The sequence below is a fragment of the Carlito syrichta genome, unplaced genomic scaffold, assembly GCF_000164805.1.
Source record: "Carlito syrichta isolate Samal-C Ts95f unplaced genomic scaffold, Tarsius_syrichta-2.0.1 Scaffold316274, whole genome shotgun sequence".
In the NCBI taxonomy this organism is placed as follows: Eukaryota; Metazoa; Chordata; class Mammalia; order Primates; family Tarsiidae; genus Carlito; species Carlito syrichta.
The window spans coordinates 1,188,491-1,212,487 of NW_007260370.1; the positions used below are offsets into that span (position 1 = coordinate 1,188,491).

Consider the following 23,997-nt stretch of genomic DNA (forward strand, 5'->3'; position numbering starts at 1 on the left):
CTATACTGCTGTAGAGTATCTCCTAGTATGGATATACAATTGTCCATTCTATTTACCCCTATGAGAAATTGAATTTGTTTCCACTTTTGAAATTTACATGAAGTATGTACAAGCAATGCTGGAGTGAACAGACTTCTCTATATTTCTCCTGTATACCAAACATTTATCTAGAGTTGTCAGTGAGGGCAAATAAAAATTAAAAATAAGAGACTTAATTCTCCCTGGTGAAAATGAGATTTTTCCCAGTTGCTCACCATCCTCTTTTCTGAAAGAATCTAAGTTCCAGTTCTTGTAAGGTGGTTCTCTCTTTGAAATGTGTGCAAATCTTTTCAAAAGCTAAATTAGCTTCTCTCCAGCTTTCTTAAGGACCTGGGACCCATCTCTTTGAAATGTGATTCTCAAGGAAGGAAATGGCCCTATCTCCTAATTTCTGTAGAAGAATAGGAGTCTAATTTTGGTGAGCACATTGCAATAAGTTGCAAAGCTAAACACCTGTGTTAAAGATATAGAAGTTGATTTCCCCCTCAGAGAAGGCCAATTTGCTAACTCAGATGGTCATTTCGATTTTTAGATGAACCATGACTGAACTTTAAATGAACATGGTCCTGTAATTTGTCTGAGGTCTATTTAATATCTTGAGGGCATATATGTAATGTATTGAATCTGCTTGGCTATATAAAAGAGTAAGATTTCTTTCTGTCTGCAGTTTCTTATAGGATTTTCTGTAATGCATATCACATTCTGTTTAATATTTATTTAATACTAAAACTGCTTCCTCTCTCTTCTATCTTTAGGGAGAAGTTCTCCATAAAGTGGGGAGGGATCTTGTTTTTAATAGTACTTCCTCAACAATAAGAGTTCTTGGTAAGACATGGACTGAGAGTGTAACTTGAACAGCAATACTGGAGGGAAATTTGGTAGTAATTATTAAATTTAATCTAATAGCAAATTGTGAATACTTATTTTACTATATATGCTTAGCAATGTAAGTGATATAATTTACCTTATACATTTTTTTGTAAATCTAGTAGCACCTTGCTTTAATTTTTTTTTAAAAATTCCTTTTTACTAAGACTTGCCTTTTCCATAAAATACTAGTTTTACATCCTTCACCCATTTTTACTCATTGTCTTAGAGGTTTCATTTTTATCCTTATTGTTAACACTCATTTAATTAAATGAGTTGCAAATATTTTCTTTTGACTGTTGCTTGTAATCATTTTGCTTATATAGCCTTGCTATACAAGATGTTTTAATGTCATCAAATATTATCTATCTTTTCCTCTTTGGCTTTTAGCATTTAAAAATTTAGAAGGATTCTCTCAGCCCAACATTAGTCTTTCCATCTATGCTAAACTTTTTGTAGTTTTATTTCTTGTTTTTGCATTTAAAGGTTAATTTCCAAATTGTCTCACTTTGGGAAACAATGAGATAGAAATATGACAAAAAAAAAAAATTCCAAAGTCTAGGTAGTTGTAGCAATACTTATATATTAGTCCAACCTATCAGAGCCCTCAAGCCTGTTTTCTTCAGTGGATGGAAGCAAATTTATACTGCTCGCTCACTTTTAAGATATTCAGATTTTGAATGATGATGATTTATCAATGGAAATGAAAGTGCTATATTTTAAGAGTGTTCGTGCTTCAATTAATACCACAGATTTCAAACTGAATAATACTTTAACTATTGCTACCTACTCTAGGAAGTTTTCAAAATAAATACCAGAATTTTTTTTTGTACAAGCAAATTCCTGAGTCTCATTCCTAGAAAACTAACTCTGTAAGTCTGAAGTGAGGCTCAGGAATTTTCCTGAGCAACTCGTGTGCTTCATTACATATTTCAGGAAACCAAACAAAACTTTGAAAAGTCACAGCTTATGGTAACAATCATATTTTAGAAACATATTTGGGATATCTATAGATAGAGATGAATATCTATATCTGATTAAAACACTGACAATTTTATAATGCCTGAGACTTATGCAAAGAAACACATATCCTTCTAATTGATGAGGTCTCCCATACTTTTTGCCAGTGTCTCAAGAACAGTCTCAGCTACTGTATTTGCATGTGCATCTGTGTGTATGCAACTGACTGATTTTTTTCAAAATAAGTAAGAAAGTCAGAGCTATTCTCTTCTTTCCGTTAGCCATTTATGTAGCTTATCCAAAATTCAAATTTTATGTTCAAATGACAAAAGCAAATTGTGGCAAGATTTTAGGTTATTCAGTTTTATTTCTAAATTATAGGAAATGGTAAATATAGTAAACTAACTCACACTGGCAAAGAACCCTGAGCATTTACAAAAACAATTATTTAAGATATGATTGATACTTAAAATTATCCTATGAGAAGTTAACAAAAATTGTAAAGATAGACAAAGAAAGTGCAGTACTCCTGATTTTGAATCTACTGCTAAAGAAATTTACACACAATGGATTTCTTGTAAAAATAAATATCAATATATGAAAAAAGATATTTCCAAGTGGACTTCAGCCTCTTTTAATAACTACTTAGGACAAGCTTTATATTTCTAAGATTTTGGGTTTGGTACCATTTTATATTTGGACTTAGAAATATAAAAAATGTTTGAAAATTGTACTGTGTACCTAAAGTAGAACAAATTTTAGAGTATGACACATATATCTTAGAAAGCAAAATTTAATTCAATATTTTAAAACATTAAAAGGTATTATATTAATTAAATGATAAGTATTACTTAAATCAGGGTCTTTCACTTAAAAATCTAGTTCAATGTAGACTACATACAAAGAGGTCAAAAGGTTTTTTACTTGACTATTAGCATAATTGTGATTTCTAGGCAAGGCTTAGGTTTAATGAGAAGAGAGCTACATTTTATGGCCCATGACAACTACTATTTATTTCCAGAACACACCTCTCAGAGCAAATGCACTTTTATGCTAGTTTTTTTTTTCTTCCTGTCCTTAATAAATTCACAGATCTTTCTTGTTCAATTTAACATGTAAGACAGATTTGGTCAGTTTCTCATTTTGCATTAGCTTTGAAGAAATAAATTGGACCTTTTTTAAGTCAGTAAGTTGGACATGATATAAAAAGTCCCCTAAAAATAAAAGGCAAAAGTGAACAAAGTCTTCTAAGGCAGAAAAGTATATCTCATACCACCTTTCTGGAAACACATTAATTCAAAAATAAGGCTTTAGTCAAAATATTTATTATTTTCCTTACTTGGGTTAAACAATAATACAAATATTGTAAGGCCACCTTAAGTTTTTCAGGTATTGTAATTTAAATGTCCAAAACCTTATATAAAACCATACACAAACTAGTGTCTTTCACAATTCATACCATAGAAGCACAGATTTAATTGTATATGCTTTGAAAGCATTCTCTCTCTGATCATTAGCTCCAGTTAGAGAGAATTACAACAGAGACATCATCCAGGCTTTCAGTTATAAACAAAAGTACATGGCAAGAAGAGAGAAAGGACTAGCGAGAAAGAAAAAAAATGCTCATTTATACTGCTTCCTAGGGGTAGCAACAAGATCCAGAAGTAGACATTCATAATACAAGTGTGGTGTGATAACTTTTTGAGTAATTAGGAAGGATACTTTAATGTGTTTGAGTGACCACATACCACACCAGTTACAACTGGTTAAGTTATATTTAAGGTACAGCTTTACATGAAGTTTTGAAAAGAAAATTGCTAAAGAAAAACTTCAAGCCTTTGTGGCTGACAGAGTATAAAATCCTCTCTCAAAAGTGAGGAAAGAAGAAAGAGACAAAAATATAGACTCAAAATGACTAAGACTGGAGATAAAGTTTATTACCAAACCAGCACTTACACTAACAGCTACAATTGGAAAATCTTACCAAATCCTGAGGAACCGTCATTTTAAAAAGACATTAAAAAAGATGTAAACGCTATCCTCAATATGTTGGCAACAACAACAGAACCTTTTGTTATCTGGTAAGTTGCAGAGTCACTAACAGGGATATTTCTCCAAAAGTTCCATTTCAAATAAGCACCCAGTGGTGGTGCCATTTGAAGTGGCATGTGGGAAGGCTCACAGCCAGCATGCCATTATTAACCTGATCTCAGAAACTCACTAGGAGCTGAGGCAGGTACAAGACAAGCTGAGACCATGTCAGCAACACTGGGATTTGCTCTCTGCTCTCAAGGTTACTTGATCTAGTTTAATTTTGTCCACATCGTTTTCTTCGTTAGGAAAGCTTTGGTGGTTTGCAAGAATATTCTCCACCAGGAACCGAGAGGCTTCATCTATGTTTATGTTATCCTGTAAAGCAGAAATGAAGAATAGAATTAAATCTTAGCATTAACTCTTAGAATAATTAATGGAATATTAATAGAAACTAGGAAAATTGACAGAGAAGGCATTATAAGTATACTAGCTACTCTCTCCTTCTCTAATACTAAAGTGTGTGCCTATGAAGATTTCTATGCTATTGAGTAATGTGGCTATGGAAGGTACTTTTTATCACGGACACCCTTTCTGATGTTCCTGTTTTAAACTTTTACTACTGAGGTTCAATGAACTATCTCAGTGGTTGAAAATGAATCTTCACTGTGCTCTAGGTCATCACTCAAATAATGCAGACATTCAGACTGAAGAACACCTGCCCTCGAACATATGTAATTCAAGTATTCAGAGCACATTATGAAAAAAAAAGGAAAGAACTCAAACCACATTAAAATATGATAATATATCGTGCCACTTCTCCATCTCTAAGTACGTCATCCTTTTTAGTTGTCATGCATAAATGAGCCTGAAGCAATGTTGTGAGTATGATGTCCATTAAGGACACCCTAAGGAATCATTAGTTATATGACTGAATTATAAGCTGTCATTAAATATACAATCAGTAACACATAGAAAAAACTGCTTATTTTTAAAAATATTTAACTTTTCATTTTGACATAATTTGAGATGTATAAAGACATTTTTAAAAATAGTAAACTTTCCTGTCTACCATTCACTCAAATTTTTCAAATGTTAACATCTTAGACAACCAAAAAACAACTATTGAAACCAGGAAATTATATAATTATGTTGTGTCAGTGTTAAACTGTCTTATTCAAATTGCACCAATTATCTCAATGTCTTATTTCTGATCCAGGATCACAAACTGTATTTCATTGTCAAGTCTCCTGGGTGTCTTTTAATCTCGAACAGTTCCTCAGTCTTCTTGTCTTTCACTCAGTGACCCTGACACTCTCCGAAAGCAGTGGCCAACGAATATCCTACAATCCAGATCATTTGATGCTTCCTTTTCATTACATTCTCAAGTTTGGCAGGAACAAAACCCAAGTGATATGCCCTTCTCAGTACATCAGAAAGCACATTTGCTTAAAGTTATGTTTGCCAGGTTTCTCTCTGAAAAAGTATTATTCTTCTCTTTGTATTCAGTGAGTACAAATATATAAATATCCTGTTTCTCATATACTTTCCCCCACTAATTTTAGCTTCAACTGATTTGTCCCTAAAACAATTATGAACATGGTGCTCAATGTTGACTTTTTATTTCTATCATTTCTTCTACATTTATTAATTGAAATTTTACTGTTAGATATTCTCTTCTCCCATATTTATTTACTCATTTGTTTATTCACATCATGGATTATTATTTTATCCTATGAATTAAACTCACCACAATAAGTATTTACTTTATTGCTCATATTGTCTTAGATTTTCAGAGCTCCTACAGTTGTCTCCTGCATCTTTGGAGTATGTCTCCATTATTTCATGCTTCCTTAGTTTCTGGCACCACAAAATATCTCATCTATACTTTCCTTATCCCACAAGCCCTGGAATCAGTAATCTCTTCAGGAATTCCCATTCTTTTTACTAAAGAATGATATTTAAAAAGCAAATTCCAAGGACTAGGTAAGTTTATTCATTCTGTGGTGTCATCATTTCTAAGCCCTCTCGGTAGACACAGCTAGTAAAATATTTATGTGTACATACATAGATTGGTATCTACTTCTTTATCTTTCTGTTTATACATATGTGTGAATATATACACATATATAATACATAAACTCACACACACAAATATATATGAAACCTTAAGTTCATATTGATATCTAACCCAATCCAGTACTACAAGGTTAACTGTAGCCTTTTTCCTTATTTGTAATGTCCTTTTTAGACAATGAGAAACCAAGAAGAGATACGCTATTTATACAAGTATTTATATAAGCTTTTTTTTTAACTCCACTCCCAAGATAAGTGTTAACTTTAATTTAAGTACGAATGTTTTGAATGTCCAAGTATCATTCAGTCTTCAACATCCCCATTATATCAAATAATTATAAAATTCTCTGTCTGCATTTGGAAGCAATTGATTAAGAGCAAAGATTACCGTATGCTAGTTTAATCAGTCACAAAGTTTCATGTTAGAAATCCAGTTTGCTGTAAAAGCAAAATAATAAAATTCATGAATTCAAAATTATTTTTTGACTATGTTCCTACTGAAACTCAGACTACTGGAACTCAAGCAAACCTTGGCTTAGAAGTTAGTTGCTGGGCAGCTCAAAGTATAGCTATTAGTGACACCTAGACAGTATTTTAAGCCTTGACCCTAAAACTTTTAATCTACATTTTTCATTACCATTTTATTACTATTCTCTTGAAAACACTCCAGGTTTATTACTAAGGAAATTTTGCAGAAGCTGCTTTTATTGCATTTATAGGGAAGCACAGAAAATACCTGAAACTTTTACTCTTAACCAGTATTTCCTCTTTCATTTCTACATGTAATCCTGTCTATACATACAATGAAACTGATGATTTATACAGTCTCAAGCCACAAGTCATGTGGTATCACCATTTATGAGTCTTACATCTAGATTCTGGGGGCAAATTTGAAATGATTACCTGAAACATCAATTAAATAAAGTCTAAAGAGGAATTTTATCTGTAATATATAGAAGTCTTCCACTAAAATACACACTTGCATAAATATTTACATTTACTTTTATTTTTTTCTCCAAAGCTAGGAAAGTTAGGAAGCAAAATAAATCACCCAACAGACAAGCAGAGCAGACAGAGGACATGGCTTTTCAGAACAAGTCCTTTGGAAGAAGCCTTTCTCCTACAATTTCTTCCTTCGTGCCAGGCTAAGTGCTCCTATAGCACCTCTGGGCTTCATCTTTCTTCCACCACTATTATTTATGAAGTAAAATTGTAAGATACTGTATTTATATAAACAATTAGCCTCTAGCTTAAAAGTATATGCCTCTGTCTCCAGTGGACAGTCTTTTTTCCCTAGGATACCATTATCACTCAATATTTTTGAAGCTGCTCTTTTGTGTGTTCTCTCAGTGTTCGCTTTCATCAGTCTGATCATCACTGGCGTCAAGCAATTTTTCACTTTGGGGTGAGTTTCTAGTAAAGCTAAAAGTAACCTAGTGGTAAATATCCAGAATGAGGTAGGTGATTTAGAGGAACAATGAAACATATATACATATATAAACACACACACACACATATACACACATAAAACATGTATATTTGAAGTCCACAGAAAACATACCAAAAGCTAGAACTGTGTTACAATTACAACAAATTTATGATTTAATGTTAATTTTTCATCACATAATTTCTCACGCATTTCACCATTCTTGCATAAATCTGATTTGTAATTTAAACTTCCAATGCACATAACCCAATAGAATGTTAAAATTTTTGAAAGCATCTTAGTGTTCTATTTTCCCTTTAAAAATATTTGATCCAGTTTTCCATAATAAAGAAAGCATACCACAAATGTTGATACTTTCCTCTTGTTTAAATTCTTTCATACACAGTTAATCTAAACTCTTCAAACATCATCTGAATAAATCTTCTCTCTGACCTTTTCACATGGTCATGCATGTGACATACATCTTCGCCCAGGGCATTTTCCTGTATTTCAGTTAAGTCTTTTGTAAAAATCAGACATGCTTTGCTTGACAATACCCCCATCCACTCCAGTCGCATGAGAAGTACCTCAGTTAAATACTCAAACTCACAGAAAATATCATTTACTTTTTGCTCTTAATAATAACTCATTTTTAATTTGATGTGAAATCTGCCTTTCTATTCACTTTCTCATTAGTCAATTTTGAAAACAGTTCTGCAGCAGACTGAGAGAAGCTATAACATATCCATGCTATGCTTCACATTTTCTCAGCTTCCAAAAACCACTTACATAAACCCATCTAAATACTTTATAGTTATAGCTCAGACTTACAAGCTAAACAGCAGAACAGATTCATAAGCAAACTGGATCTCACCTTTGCAGAGGTTTCAAACCATCCAGTGAAGCCATGTTCTTTGCAGAATTGGTCCATCTGAGAAGGACTTTGGCTACTGTCCCTTTTCTGGTCACATTTGTTAGCTAAGAGGACAGCAGGAATAGGGCTGCCATTTGAAAGATGAACTTTACTATCCAGATCATTTTTCCATTTTAAGACTGCCTCAAATGTAGAACCTCTCGATATATCAAAGACTACAAAAGCACCAACAGCTTCCTTGTAGTATACACGGGTCATGTTGCCAAATCGCTCCTGCCCTAGAAATAAATACAAGAAGAGATTAAAAACCTGTAATTTAGGCAGAGTCTATCTTCGGGTACAACCCCTTTGATCCTAAAAATAACACTATAGACAAATATTTCCCATTTTATAGCAACATACTCTGGGAATTCAGGATATCCATACAGACCATGACCTTTACAGAAGTGTCTGATAACTTGGTGTGAGCACACAATTAGCTAGTTTTATGTGCTGTACAACACATTTTCTGTAAACATCAACATGACAATATTTAAAGCTATAGTCTGTTGTTTCCTCCTCCTTTTCTCCAACCTTAAGAAGAGAGGTATTAAAGAAAAGAAGAAAGCTGGGAGTGGAGGAAGAAGAGACAAGAATAGAAGAAATGAAGCCTGCAGGAAGGAGATAAGTGCAGTGGGTAACATCCTAGTCAGAAAGATTAGGACTGGACAGGAGATAAAGTAGCTCATGTTCTCAAGTCATCTTTTCTTCACATCGCTAGTCTACACCCACTTTTGACTGGATATGCAAGATTGCTCCTCTAAGAAGCAGACACACAAAAATCTATTTCAGAATAAAAAGCAGCACAACTGGTTGTGTTATTACAAAAAAATCAATTTTGGAGTTCTTCAAATATTGCACTTTTAAAATAATTTAACTTATGTTAAACACTGGGAAAATCTGTTACATACATTATATAGGACTTTGCAAAACATTCTCTTATTATCTTCTATCTTCTATTGTACTAATCGTTGACACAGGAAGGACCCTTATCATCTGACAGATAAAAAACAGGCAAAGGCAAAGAGATGATTGGTTAGGACTATAGCATCACTAGCTCAAGAAGACGGTACTAGAATCTAGGTCTTCCGATTCCTACATGCCTAAGGAAATAGATAGCAGCCAATCTAAACTATCTTGTAGTTGTCTTGACTTCTTATGCTCATATCTTTGGGCAGTCAAATTACTAACTAGAGTGTAAAGGGAAAAAGTGACTGGCAATCTGCAAATCTGAGATTTATTAGTTTTGATCTATGATAAAGACATCATGTGTTTTTAATAGAACTTTTCCTATTTAACTTTTTAGTGTCTTACTAAACACATAATGAGAAACAACCCTTATATATATTTTATTGATATATTTACTCTATACTTTATTTACAAAAGATTCAAACCTATCCCAAAATATAAGATTATTTTTCCCCCTGACTCTACAATGCCATCATGTAGTTTTATTTATTGCTTTATGGAATGAAAGAAGAGTACAACAGTGGTCAAGTTTAAATAGATGAACTTAAAGATCATTTACTTTGTAACAAGTCCTCATATGGGTTTACCTGAAATTGTATTATAATAGCACAAAGGTCTGAATTGTATAACAAATGGTCACATATGAAACTTTACTGCTGTGTTCATATTTTATTGGCAATGTAAATCTGACCAATCAACTATACAGCTCATTGGATTATAATGCTGACATTTTTTTAAAAAGTTAGCATTGTACATTTTCCATAAATGAACATTTAATAATCCCACAGGTCATGCTCACAAAGGATATACCAGCTGTTCAAAGTCAATATTGTACTGTTCTATAGAAAGACAATATATATGCATTAAAGTGATTCAGACTCTAATTCAAATGTCACATGTTATCAACTACCTCCATTTTTACAAATTTTAATTATTGAATATGAAAGGGCTAAGCAGAAAGATAAATTAGTCACATTAAGATAGCCTTAGGTTAAAAAAAAATGGAAAGATTAAGACTTCAAGATAATCACATAGTTATAAAAAAGTATTCCTTTGGATTATTCCTTTAATTTAGAAAAGAGGGTAAGATGTCAAACTAGTAGTAAAATAAAAGTATAGAAATCTATAAGTTAACAAAGAACTATTAAGCTTTAGTGACTGTTGCTTTTTTCAGCGACTCATCCATAAATCCCAAGTATTTCTTTCTACCAGTCATACCAAGTCATATTTAAATATTTTAAACTTTTTGATAAAGCACAAGAAAATTAGAAATGTCTATGACAAGAAATTTTAGATGAGGACCCTGTGGCTTAGAAATATTAATTAATTTTCTTTAGGTCCTGAGACTAGGATTCAGATTTAACTGACAGTCTTCACATAAGAGCATATACTTTTAAAACAACCATACTATATAATAACTCAAAATGGTGTCAATTATACAATTAAGCAAATGAAAAGAAAAAGTACCGACTGAAAGAAAAAATGCAAATCATATATCTGATAAAAACTTGTACCTAGAATATATAAAACTCTTAAGATTACAAAATAAGAAGATAAAAAACCCAATTGATGAAGTGAGTAAAAGATTGGAACAGATATTTTACCAAAGAACGCATATGATACAATTATAAGCATAGGAAAAGACGTTCAACATAATTGGCCATTAAATAAATGCAAATTTAAATCACAAGATGTCAACTTCACACCCACAAAAATGGTCAAAATTAAGGTATGACTATACCGAGTGAGCATATGGATAAATTGGAACTCTCAAAGTCCTGTTCATTAATGCTCACAGTTACTTTACTTTTAAGAGGCAAAAACTGAAGACAAATCAAATGTAAACCAGCAGATTAATAAACTATGGTATATTCAAGCAATGAAAACAACAGAAAGGAAAGGATTAAAAATACGGATGCAAGCAATAACTTGGATGAGTCTCAAAATCACTATGTAAAAGAAGCCAGATCAGAGAGGGGGTTGGAAACACTATATAAATTCATTTATTTATATCAAATTCTAAAAATGGCAACTATGACAATAGAGTAAAAGAAAGCAGATCAGTAGCTGCCTTGGGAAAGGCAGAGTATAGATTACAAAGGGACTACACAGGATTACATAGGAATACCTTGAGGATGATGGAAACATTGGCAATATTGATTACAGTGATGTCAAAACTTTCCTAACTGTAGTTTATTGTATGTAAATTATACCTCAGTAAAGTTCTAAAAGAATACTTACCTCAGAGGGTCACTAGAAGGGTTAAATGTAAAGTGCCTACCTAGAAGTTTCTAGGGCATAGTAAACTATAGCCCACGGCTAGATCAAGCTAAATAAAGTTTTGTTGGAATTCACTTTCCCTTATTTGTCTCTATATTGTCTGCCTGTATTTGCCCTTCAATGGCAGAGTTGAGTAGTTGCTACATAGATGAAATGGCCTACACAACCTAAAATATTTGCTATCAGGCTCTTTACAGAAAAAGTTGCTGATTTTTGTTCTAGGAGGATAAGAATATGCTATACATCGAATCAGAAGTAGTATACAAAAGTTTGTGAAGGTATATGTCAAAGTCTATACATGTAAGCTACTCTTTAAGTTCAAAAAGGTATAAAATGTGAGATAAGCTCTGCATAAATGTTAACTCGTATTCTAGTATTACTATGTGCTCAATAAGTTTATTGCATAATGAAAGCCTGAGTATGCTTTTTTAAATGGTGCCAAATAAACATGGCAAAGCCTTAAACTATTAGCTAGTTATATGCTGTACATTATAATGGTGATTGTGGTTTGCAGACAAAAACAAACTAGTCCAACTGCACTAGGGAATCAAAATACCAAACACTCAACATTTAGGTAAACTCAGACAAGAAGCTTTTTTTGCTTACATATGCCAATTGGCTTGAGATGTTTAGCGATCATCTCAGTACTCCCCCTCACCCAGTTGTAACATTGTTATTTTAGGTTCTTGCATTATAATTTTCATGTCATATAGATTTTTATATATATTCTATAATCACTGAATCCAGACAGTAATGAAAATCAAATATAAATGATCCCTCATCAAAAGGCCTGGACCATGCATTTAGAAAAATAGTTATTTTCTAAAAGAATAGCAAAATATACTTTCTATTTTAGTGAATTTGTAATCTTTAAAAAAGATTCTGAAATAATTCATTAGTGCTTCAGAGATATTTCCAAACTGGTAAACCAAAAATGTCTAAAACACATGAAGCTTAATTAGGGAGTAGAAAACGATAACATGCAGTCATTTACAATAATTTCTACATAAAATTAAGGGTTGCTTTCCAAAAAACCTATGTCCAACCTATAATTAACTATGCTATTTCAAAGGTTTATAATACATAGATACACTAAGCTCTTCCTGTTGTTAAACTTATCTTTCCATTGCTAACCCAGTATGAGTTGTGTCCTCTGTCTTTGTTATGATTTCTCCCTCGGCAATTTTAGTTATTCCCTTACTATTTTCTAAAGCAAAGAATTTCATAGGAAAACATTGCCAGAGTTTATAAATATTCGATTCTCCTCTATTCTAAATGCATGGAAGATCACACATTTCTGTCCCCTCTAAGAAATGATACTAGCTATGATACTATTGGCCTTGGCCAATAAAATGTGATTAGAAATATTGCTTCCAAGCAGAATCACTGCCAATGTTTTTGTCCTGCTGCAGCAAGGCTGAACTCTGACTCTGAGATGACACTATCATGAGAAGGTAAAATCTGTTAGCCCTTGGCTCTTCAGGTGCCAAGTATGAGCAATAAAAAACTGCACTTACGCAGGACTCGGTGGCTCAGCCTGTAATCCCGCGCCTTTGGGAGGCTGAGGTGAGTGGATTGCCTGAGCCCGTGGGTTCGAGACCTGCCTGGGCAGCAAGACCTTATCTCTACATAAATCAAAAATCAGCCGGGCATGGTAGCGCATGCCTGTAATTCCGGCTACTCGGAAGGCTGAGGTGGAAGGACCGCCAGAGCCCAGCAGGTCGAGGCTGCAGTGGCCGGGAGCGGCCACTGCACTCCAGTCTGGGCGACAGAGTGAGACTCCAATTCAAAAAAAAAAAAAAAAAACTGCACTTACACTCATGGCCATCACTCAAATTCCCAAAATCCAGTATGGCCAAGTAGCAAAAGCGAGAAATAATTATTTTAAATCACTAAGATTTTTAATGTTGTTTGGCACCTCACAATAACCTAGCCTCTCCTGAGATGCAACTCCTAAATGTCATTGTAGCTTCTATTTCCTTTTCTTATTTTCTTTCAAAACTCCAGATCTGAGCTCTACTAAGAATGTATTTATTTCCTTCTACGTAATGTACCAGACACAGTCTATTTGAGGAAATAGGCAAGCTGATAACAATGTGTTAAGTGTAATCAGAGACATCCAAAGCATATCATGGTACCAAACAGGGACAGCATTCATTGAGGTATATTAGCAAATTTTACTATTTTTTTTTCCAAGATACACTATCAAAAATGTCATTCAAATGCTTTTATTTATGGTGAAACTTCAGTGTCTTCAAAAGCTGTCTTTACTTCTTAATTCCCATACTTTAACTTTCAGTTTGGATGTGGCAATGCACACAGCACATGTGCAGTTAAGCCTGGTCAGAGGCCATGTTTACCATCAATGGTTTAAACGGCTTTGTGTATAACTTCTAGATGTCAATTTCCCAACAGTGTTCTGAGTCATGCCCCTTAGAAGTATGCACTCTCTTATTTCCCCTTTCACAACAGATCAGGAGTCAGTTCTTCATAGGTCTAAAAGAGGGCTAAGGATCAAACTAATGGGAAAGACTTTGACTTTAGCAGCTTGGAAATTCTATAGAGTATCTTAATTTTGTTTTTAGACAAGATGTATCAGGAAGTTACTTTGTGATGTAGTTAATCAACAACTTTAAGTTCAGTCCATGAAGTCTTTATTTTTCTAGGATTCTACTTTCTACAAATACACAAATAAAATGCAGGCAATTTATGCCACAGTGAATAATCTAGATTGTGTCTCATGACAGGAGAGGGCTGAGTATAGGAGGAAGTTTGTAGTTATTAAGTACAAAGACAAGCTGCCTAACTTTTGCTTTATAGGGTAGGGGGTAGAGTTAAAGCTTGTAGAAAATGAAAATTCATCAACACCTGGGAGCTCTTTCTCTTAACAAATCTGTAGAACTAGTTTAGATTAGTTTAGGGAGAACTTTAGGCAACACCATCTTCTTTGACCAGTGCTGTAATAGCCATTACTTACTATAACTGGGAGACACCCCAAGTCATCTAGTCCAAACTCTCTTATTTTATAGATAACAAAGTCCCAGAAAGATGAAATTACTTAAATTTCCCAGGTTGATTTGTTATCAAATGTGCTATCTAATCCGTCAGCCAAATATTTGTTGGAGTATACATTTCTGCACGTGTTCTTATATTTCCAAATACATCTTTGGAAGTACCGATAGCTTAAGAGTGACTTTCCTTACAGACAGCCCAGCTATTTAAGGTATACCTTTTTCATACCCTTTCTTATGTCACCTACTGCTTTACCACAGTAGCCAAGGGAAGATCTCCCTCTATTGCTGGGTGCATTAGTCACCCTGATACTAGGGACAGTTTTGCCATGTACATTTGCTGTTGGCATACTGCCAGCATATTCCAAATGACTCTGAAAAAGTTTTATCCTTTAAACAATGTGTTACTTCCTTCTCTAAAGGAAGGAAACTTTATTATAACTTGATATCTTGGCAATTAGAAAGGAGAAAAAGAAAACAGTGCTAGTAATATAGGCTCAAAAGATTAATTTAAAGATTCATACAACCTCTTACATACCCAAATGAATGAATCTTAAGGTATATGCACATGTTGGTGAAGGATTAAAATGTTTATTTTAATATTTGTGAGTACTCACTGCTAATGACCTCAAAAAGGAGTTGAAATGACAAAATTAGTATGTTTCCAAGAATATGTATTCCCATTAAGTTAAAGAAAAAAGATAAGATAGTTTGTCTTCTCTCTTTATATGCAATGCAAATTTTCAAAAGGAAAGTATTTCCCTTCAGATTTGAAAAGAAAAGGACTACACTCTGAACTGTTATCAGAAGCACAGGCCAGAGAGATTTTATATTGTGACTTACATCATTGATTTGATTTAATTTTTAAATGTTTGTCTCCATATTTTATAATCATGTCTCTATTTGGTAAATAATCTAAATGTCTCTTTCAGTGTTAATTGAAATTCTAAGGGGATAATTATCCATTACAAACTTATTTACTTTGATATATGTAATAATGTAATATCATAATGTGTCCTGGATTTTATATATATGAGGTTACAATATGCAGCCACATGAGCTTCACTATTTTTAAAGCATCAAGTCAGTGAGTCATTATACTTTATCAAGTCATTCTAAACTTGTTCAAGCATTACACTTTAACATGCTGAAATTATAGGTACTGTTAGGAGTAAAACAACTTCTTACATTAAAGAACAACCATACTAACCAATAAAGCAATTTAACTAAAAACAGACTGTACTAGTATCTGCCTAACCACCTCCTCCACCCACTTGCTTGCACAATTTTAAACAGAACAAGTGGCTGTATTAACCCCAGATAAAACTACATGGCATCAAATTAGCACCCTCAGAGTTTGGATTTGATATGCACTGAAGTTCATAGTTTAATATTTGTACTGCTTAGAAGATAAAAGGAGTCATATGATTTTTACATAACTCCATTCATTTGTCTGATATTCCTTTTTATCATATGTAAGATGAGATGAGAAGGAGACAGTACAACACAGCAGATAAACCTTTGGAGTCAGAAATATCAGGATTCCTGCTCTAACTTTGCAAGTTATGGTATACAGACCTTAGGCAAATCCATTCGCCTTCCTGAGTCTTAGTTGATTCATCTTTATATTGGGAATAACTCCTGTTTCTCCAGATTATTGTTAAATATAAATGAGAAAGAAAGTGCATACAATGACAATGACTATAAAACAGTTTTTAGCAAATGCTATTATTTTAAGAGGCTCAATGACCAAAAGTTTCCAACTCTAGAATTCTATGCTGGTAACTGGAAATGTACTTCAACTTGGAAAAATAAGCATTATAGGGAAAGATATGCAAAGTTGCTGTGTAATTCACATACAAAGCATCATTTTTGCTTATCTACCACCTTTTGAGATTGAGATTTAAAAAAACCTGTTTGTCAAGTGAAAGGGTGGCAAAACTGAATAAAGAAAAATAGGAAAATACCTAAAATAAAAGGAAGATAAACAAACTGGTCTTGAGATGGTAGTATCACGAAGTAGTCCTCAAAATTACCTATTCCCAGGGACATGCCAACTCAGACTCTGGATTTCACTCCTTTTGCTAACTTGAAACAGCTGGACATTCATGGTATTTAGGTCAGTGCCTAAGGTCTGTTTTATTCAAGTATTGACATCTTCTGTGGTGATGAAGGAACAGCTAAGAACAGCTAACTTTAATCAATTTAAAGTAGGAAGTCAAATCAAAATATCTTACTGAATTGCATCCAAAGTCAAAATAGTTTTAACAGTGTAAGATACTGGACTTTTCCCTTTTTAACTAATGTATTTGTTTGTTGGGGGAAAAAAAAAAAATATATATATATATATACACATACACACACACACACATATACATATATAAATAAATGTTTATTAATATATATTAAAAATAGTATATATATATATATATATATACACACACATACACACACACATATACACTGTCTGTGTGTTGCAAATTACTCTTGTAACCATATACTGCCCTCAAAGACAGGCTCCTGAGATAGCCAGCCACACAGATGAGCAAGAGGTAAAACCACTTGTGGGAGGTGCTGTGAAACTGAGAAAAGGTCATGGAAAGTGTGAATGTGAAAGAGTGTGGATTAGGAGGTGTGTCCGGTTAAGTGGAGAACTCTTGACGTGTAATGAGAAGATGAATGTGTTGGCAGGAGTGCTGCAAAGCTAAGGACAGAACAAAGAACAATTTTCAACTTTAGAATAAATCAGAATCACCTATGCTGTTTGGTAGGTTGCAAATTCCTAGGCCCTACCTCTAGGAATTCTGCTTTTGTATGGAAGATTTCTAGCTGCCTATCCCAACATTCCTTCACAGAATTTCATTTAGGGAGGCAATGTGCCCAGCTTAAAACAAAAGCCCTAGGTTTCCTGGCTGCCCTTGTAGCTAGGGATATCCATTTGAGGCCTAGGAATAGCTGAATGGCGAAAGCTCAGCCTTGGTTCATGGAAACTTGATAGTGCAGCTTACCAGTTTTGGACTGCCCAGCTACTGACTTAATATGTAAGAGAATTAACTTCTCTCTTGCTAAACCATGTTACATTTCAGATGATGCCAAATCTACTGATATAACTGATGCTAAAGAAACTGCGTTTTAAGTGCCTCAGATGATTCTGAAGTAGGCTCCAAATAATCACACTGAAAATGACATATTTAGCTTAATACCAAGAGGTAATAAAAAAACCACTGTCAAAGATGCTTATGAAAAATATATAGCTAGTAAGTAAAAATAATGGGGAAGAAGAGAACATAAGGTGGTCTATTAGTTAGAAAGACCCTATTAGATCCTTAAATCAAACTCCTGTCATCCCTTTTTTGTTCCTGTGATTCTGTCTCTCTCAAAAGAACAGTGTAGAAACTACATGCTTCTAGCCTACTCAATCATAAAAGGTGGAAAAAGATTTTAAAGATATAATTGAATAGAATTCTAAAGCAACTTTTCTTTGGTCTTTTGTCTCCACTCCAGAAGTCTCCCCACATTTCTATGTATGCAGTTTTTTCACCATTCAAGAGATGATCTCTACAACTTAAGACAACTTAAACTTGTCGACTTAGCCCACTCTCTATTACTTAAGTGTTGATTAAGTATGAAATCCTCACTAATTTAAGAATATGCTGTTCCCGAGACTAAAAATCTGAGGCCTTGAATTTTTTCTTTTTTGGAAGAGCACATCCTCTCATCTCTCAGTCTACTTTAGTAAGTGCCTAGAAATGCATATTAATCACGTTTTTTTGTTTTTTATATTTGATGACGCTTTGACAAATTGGGGCCTTAAGGGCCTGGAAAGGGACTGACCCTCCCAGGGTTAGCTAATTTTTAGAGATAGCAAAGGATTGGCCTGGCCTTGGAGCACATCTTTGTTATGCAAACCAACCAATCTCAACTCCATATCCTCCAATCTGCCCTCTGTATCAGGTTCCTGCTGACTGGGACACTAACCCTCTACCCCAAATCACTTCAAGGCCAGGTACAGGAAAACTAGAGGCCATGGCATATAGACCAAAGTCTACAGAAATTATAACTAGCTAATCGCAAACTTGCTCAGCTTGCCTACCCCACGTTTCCCATTCCTTATGGCAAAAAACACAATAAAGGCTCTAGTCCACTAATCCTTCTGTCTCCTGACCAACCCTGGTGCTTTTCTCTGTGGTGTAGAGTGGGGTGGGGAGTGCCCCCACTTTTGGGAACTATAACAAACCATCTTTTTAATGGCAGTCAGCTCCTGATCTGTTGTCCTCATTGTACCTGAATAAAAAAAAAATTCTGGAAACATTTTAAAATAGAATGACAATCATTGAAAATTCCATATTCATTGCTTAAGAAAATTAAAAGGTCAGGATAACATATATGACTAATTTAGGAATAACCAGAACATTTAAAAATTTAGAAAAGTATTTGTGCTGTTGTTTTGACACCAATAAACCAAAAACCTGCTAGCCTACTAAAAACATTGTTTTCATATCTCAGAGTCATGAAACCTGTCTCCATAACTGTATCACTCATTATCTGTGTTTTCTTGGCAAGTTACTACACCTTTCTGCATTTAGATTATAGGACCTCTCTATAAGCCTATAATTCATTCAATTCAAAAGCTAGGATGGTTAGGCAAATGACTAGGAACAAAAGCAAGTTATGGAACTTCCTACCAGTGCTGGATTATCTCTACCGATAACCTGAGCATCTTCCAGCTTATGTGGGCTAACTGAGGCTACTAGGAATGGTAACGCATTCAAGAGACAGACGCATCAGGTCTATCACTATCAGGGGAATTTTCATGTGCAATAATATCAATATGCTGTTATGAGGACCAACAGCCTGCTTGGGCAATTGTGAATGAACAGCCCCAATGGTGGCATCCAATGGTGTCCTGGGACTCAGGAAGGCTGAAAGATTTAAAGATGTAAATGGAGTCACCTCTGGTGGCTCATGCCTGTAATCAATCCCAGTATTTTGAGAGGCTGGAGGATCACTTGCGCCCAGGAGTTCGAGACAAGTCTGGACAACCATGAGACCTTGTTTCTACAAAAAGTTTAAAAAAAAAAATTAGCTGGGTATAGTGGTTCGCGCCTATAGTCCCAGCTACTCAGGAGGCTGAGGCAGGAAGATTGCTTGAACCCAGGAGTTGGAAGCTGCAGTGAACCATGATCATACCACTGCACTCCAGCTTGGGCAACAAAGTGAGACCCTGACTCCAAAAATAATAATAATAAAATCAAAAAGATGTAAATGAGACAGTAAGCTTTGCTTGTATTTCAGCACAGCAATTGAGCTTGAATAATGCTGAGCATGGCAAGATTATACACGTTATCCATATGCAATAAAGATTTTTAAAAGGCTTCTAAATGACTTTGTATGTAATCAGCCACCAATAAGCTCTGGAAAACTTTCTGCAGTGTTCTGTGTTTAAGACAGAGACTACAACTAACTGCATAGACTAAATACCTCAAAACACTGTTTCTTCGTATTTAGAAGGTACATGAATATTAATAATCCCTGAATGATAGATACTTTTAAGATCAGAACTTATCAGAGATAATATTCCATATTCTTGCTCATGGAGGTTACGCAAGAGTTATGAAAAAGGACAAGAGGAGATTACTAGATATACTGGTTGCAAAATACAAGATGGAACAAGGAAATCAGTACTCACATTTTACTTTAGGATGGCAATTAAAATAATGAAAATAAGTTTAGGTACAGCTTACATAATTTACATCTTCCAAGCATGCATTTTATGCTTGGGTAAATATTATTTATATGAACTTCAGCATAGACTTTTCCCAAGTTGTCCTTTGGCCTAAAAGACAAATCAGAATGATTTTTATAAAGAAAAATCAGAATGATTTTTATAAAGAAATGTTGACCCTAGAAAGCAAATCACTAAATCAATGCATAAAGACTAAATTATGTTTCATCTAAATGGACAAACTTGTTTTTTAAGATTGAACATGGACCAGTCATTCAACTCGCCTAGGAAATTCTGTAGTTGCTAATAATAATTAAGCTTACAATGAGTAGTAAGCCAAATACTACTTTATTTATATTAAGCATTAAAAGGAAGACTAGAGAGCAACCCCCTGGGGTTCCCTCCCACTGTGGGAGCTTTCATCCTTTTAATAAATCCTGCTTTCTAAAAAAAAAAAGGAAAACTAGAGACAACTCTTGCTATATCTTAATTTAGTATGTATTTATTAAGATCTCTTTAAAAATCTTACCAAAGACTTCAATATTTTGGTATATTTCACTTATGTTTTGAGCAGTAATCTAAATGCAGGTATGGATTGAGAGACAGCAACTGTCTTACATAGCAATTGCATTAAACGCACCTGTATTTTAAAACTAGATTGCTTCAATGCCAAAAGAAAACATTTCTTAAAGCCTATATATACCCAAGAGTCACAGTGGCGCTAAACTTGAAGAGTTAAACTAAATCTGCTTGAAGACATTTCCAGAAATCATTCAACAACCGTACCCCATCACACTTGCCAGAGCTTTCAAGGATAGAGACTGTTGACATAATTTCTTTACTGCCTTGCTCACCACTAAAGCAACCAAAAAATAAAAATAAAAAAGACCCTAACTAGTAATAACACCACACCTTAAGTTAGTCATAGCACATGGTTAACTCCACCTAGTGTTCCGCAATCAAGGAATATTTCTATTCTTTGAGAATTACATATGATTCAACTCTGTTACCTCATAAGATAAATATGTTTAGCCATGGGGGAGATTTTAGGAGTAGCCTTCAGTTTGCCTTCATTATGTCATCACTATTTAGTTCAAATGGTATGAGCTAGGATTCACTGGTAGCTCAAATATTCAAACCCCAAATAGTTAATGATCCCCAAACATTAGGCTAAAACTAAGCTATTTTTGCCTCTCAATTTCCTTATATTAAGATTCCTTTTCTGAAAATCTTGTTATACTGTGAGCCTAACACTTTCTAATTACCGCATATGCTTACCTCTAATTTTGCTAACTGCTGGCCTGTACTTGCTGAATGGTACATGTTAAAATAACAATATCATCCAGAAATCCCTTTTGGAGACCTTAGAATTCTGCTTTCCTCCTGGCAAAACTGAAGCTGTGGATTTAGTCAAAAGTGAAAAGATAACCCATCTAGGCAAATGTATAACAGAGTTTGATAAAGACTGAAATATGCCCCCTCCTTGCCTATTGAAGTCTGTTCAAGAATGAAGAGATGAGGTGATATTCAGAAAGAAAACCCCTAAGCCTGCTTTTGTTTTCTCAAGTCTCCAAATGTAAGATTTTAAAAATCTAGTTATTCATACTCATTTACCTGCACTAGGACTCAATTGTAATTTAATAGCTAAACACGAATATTTTAAGTCGAGAGTAAGGAAACCTTAATCATGCTGGTAAGCAGGGGTTTAAAATAATCTGTGAAAATTCTCAGCTACATTGAAGATTCCTGGAGAAAGACTGTCACATGGTAAGGCAACCTTTAGAGTCAATGACTTTGTCAAGAAGCAGTAATACTGTTCACTAGTGTTCTATGCAACAGCAGGAAGTGTTTCGAAAAAAGTCTCTGGCTTCAAACAATGACTTTTCAAACGAACTTTTGGTTTTTGGTAACCAAAAAAAAAGCTAAGCCCAAGGCTGATTACTCCCTTTCTCTGAGGCTAAGCCCAAGGTTGATTACTCCCTTTCTCGAAGATAGTGATGTGCAGACACTTATTCTCAAGTCTGAGGGAGAAAGATCTCCTCTTAAATGAATGAGTTATAGGTTCTTCAATACTGTCTCATTTGCAACAAGCTATAAATGAAAAGAGCACAGAGCACTACCTGGCAAACAGCAGACAGTTGACGTGTGTTCCCCCCCACTCTGCCTGGTAGCCACACCCTCTATAAGGTTTGTAGCATGAAAGATGGCCTCAGGTGCCATCCAACTTTAAGCAAACTCCCATTTAAATGCTCTACTAACAAATCACTCTATAAAAAAGATACCTGCACACGTATGTTTATCGCAGCATTGTTCACAATAGCAAGAACCTGGAAACAACCATGCTGCCCATCAAAAGAGGACTGGATTAAAAAAATGTGGTACATATACACGATGGAATACTACGCAGCCATAAAAAAGAACAAAATCATGAATTTCGCTGCAACCTGGATGGAACTAGAGTCTATAATACGGAGTGACCTCTCACAAAAACAAAAATCCGAATATCACATGTTCTCACTCATATAATGGACCTTGAACATCCAATGCAATACTATAAGAAAATGACTGATGGTACTGGGAAACTATGGGGGGGGAGGGGAATGGGATTAACAGTAGCAAATATCTGTCGGGGGATGTGAAAACACTTCTTATCTACAGGGTGCCTGAATGAAACGTCATTGTACACCTAACCCTTAATTGTACCCCACAAAACCATAATAAAAAATACTGATTAATGAAAAAAATAAAATAAAATAAAATAAATGCTCTACTAATTAACATCTGCAATGATTGAACAGGTTAACTTTTGGTTAACAAAAGTTAACATCTTTGTAAATGCCCTCATCTCACGCACCACACCATCCGAAGTTCAAGTGTTCATAAATCAGGGGAAGGGGAAAGGCCCCTCCAATCCTTATGTTCCAAAATGACAATTTAAAGGAAATGCCAGGAAAACAATGCATTGGACCTGGGGAAGGGAGCTGGCTTAGGGCTAGGTGTGGGTTTAGGGAGGGAGGAAAGAGAAGGTCTCAGAAAGGCTTTCCCAAATCTTCCTCAGGGTGACTGTGACCTGGCCTCCCAATGAGAACAAAACACTTGAGGAATGGGTTCCCTCACAAAGGCTAGATTCATGAGCCAAAGAGCAAAAGATGTTCTGCAACGGAACCCGGCTTTTGGTATTGGCTGTGTCACTAACCAGGAGCGCAACTTTTTGTAAACTTCATTTGAAACTGAACAGGGGAGCCAGCCCCCTCCAAAACCGCTATCCCAACACACTTCTTGGTGTATTATCAGCTTGGCATTATCCCGAGTTCAAACTTTTGGGCAAAGGCCCAATGGCTTCCTCATCCCTTGTGCGAAGACAGCGAGCCCTGGAGTTGAGGAATTCCCCAGCTACTGCCGCCCGCTCCATCGTGCAGAACCCACTGCGGTCCAGCTGACCACGTCCAATTGCATCTCATTGGATTCGGCCTCTCTTGTCTTAAACGTACCCAGGTAGGGAGTTCAGGCGGAAGAGGAAAAAGAAAAAAAAAAAAAAAAAAACACAGGCAGAGAGGAGCCCAGCGGCCCGGCTCCGAAGGTGGGAAACTCGGCGGCCGCGCTTACCCGCGATGTCCCACAGCTGCAGGCGCACCAGCGTCCTGCTGTCCCAGTTGAGGACCTTGAGGGCGAAGTCCACCCCGATGGTGGCCCGGTAGTG

General features: G+C 35.0%; 1 protein-coding gene across 1 annotated transcript in view; it reads right to left on the bottom strand.

The window, feature by feature from the left end:
* Window positions 1–3,175: 3,175 nt before the first annotated feature.
* Window positions 3,176–23,997, bottom strand: part of RAB32 (RAB32, member RAS oncogene family) — a gene marked incomplete at its 5' end in the record, with an annotated part of 21,734 nt that continues 912 nt past the window's right edge. The window contains 3 exons of the mRNA XM_021706981.1: window positions 3,176–4,275; window positions 8,274–8,551; window positions 23,904–23,997. Coding sequence (XP_021562656.1) covers window positions 4,126–4,275; window positions 8,274–8,551; window positions 23,904–23,997 — 522 coding nt within the window. The remainder of the gene's footprint in view (window positions 4,276–8,273; window positions 8,552–23,903) is intronic.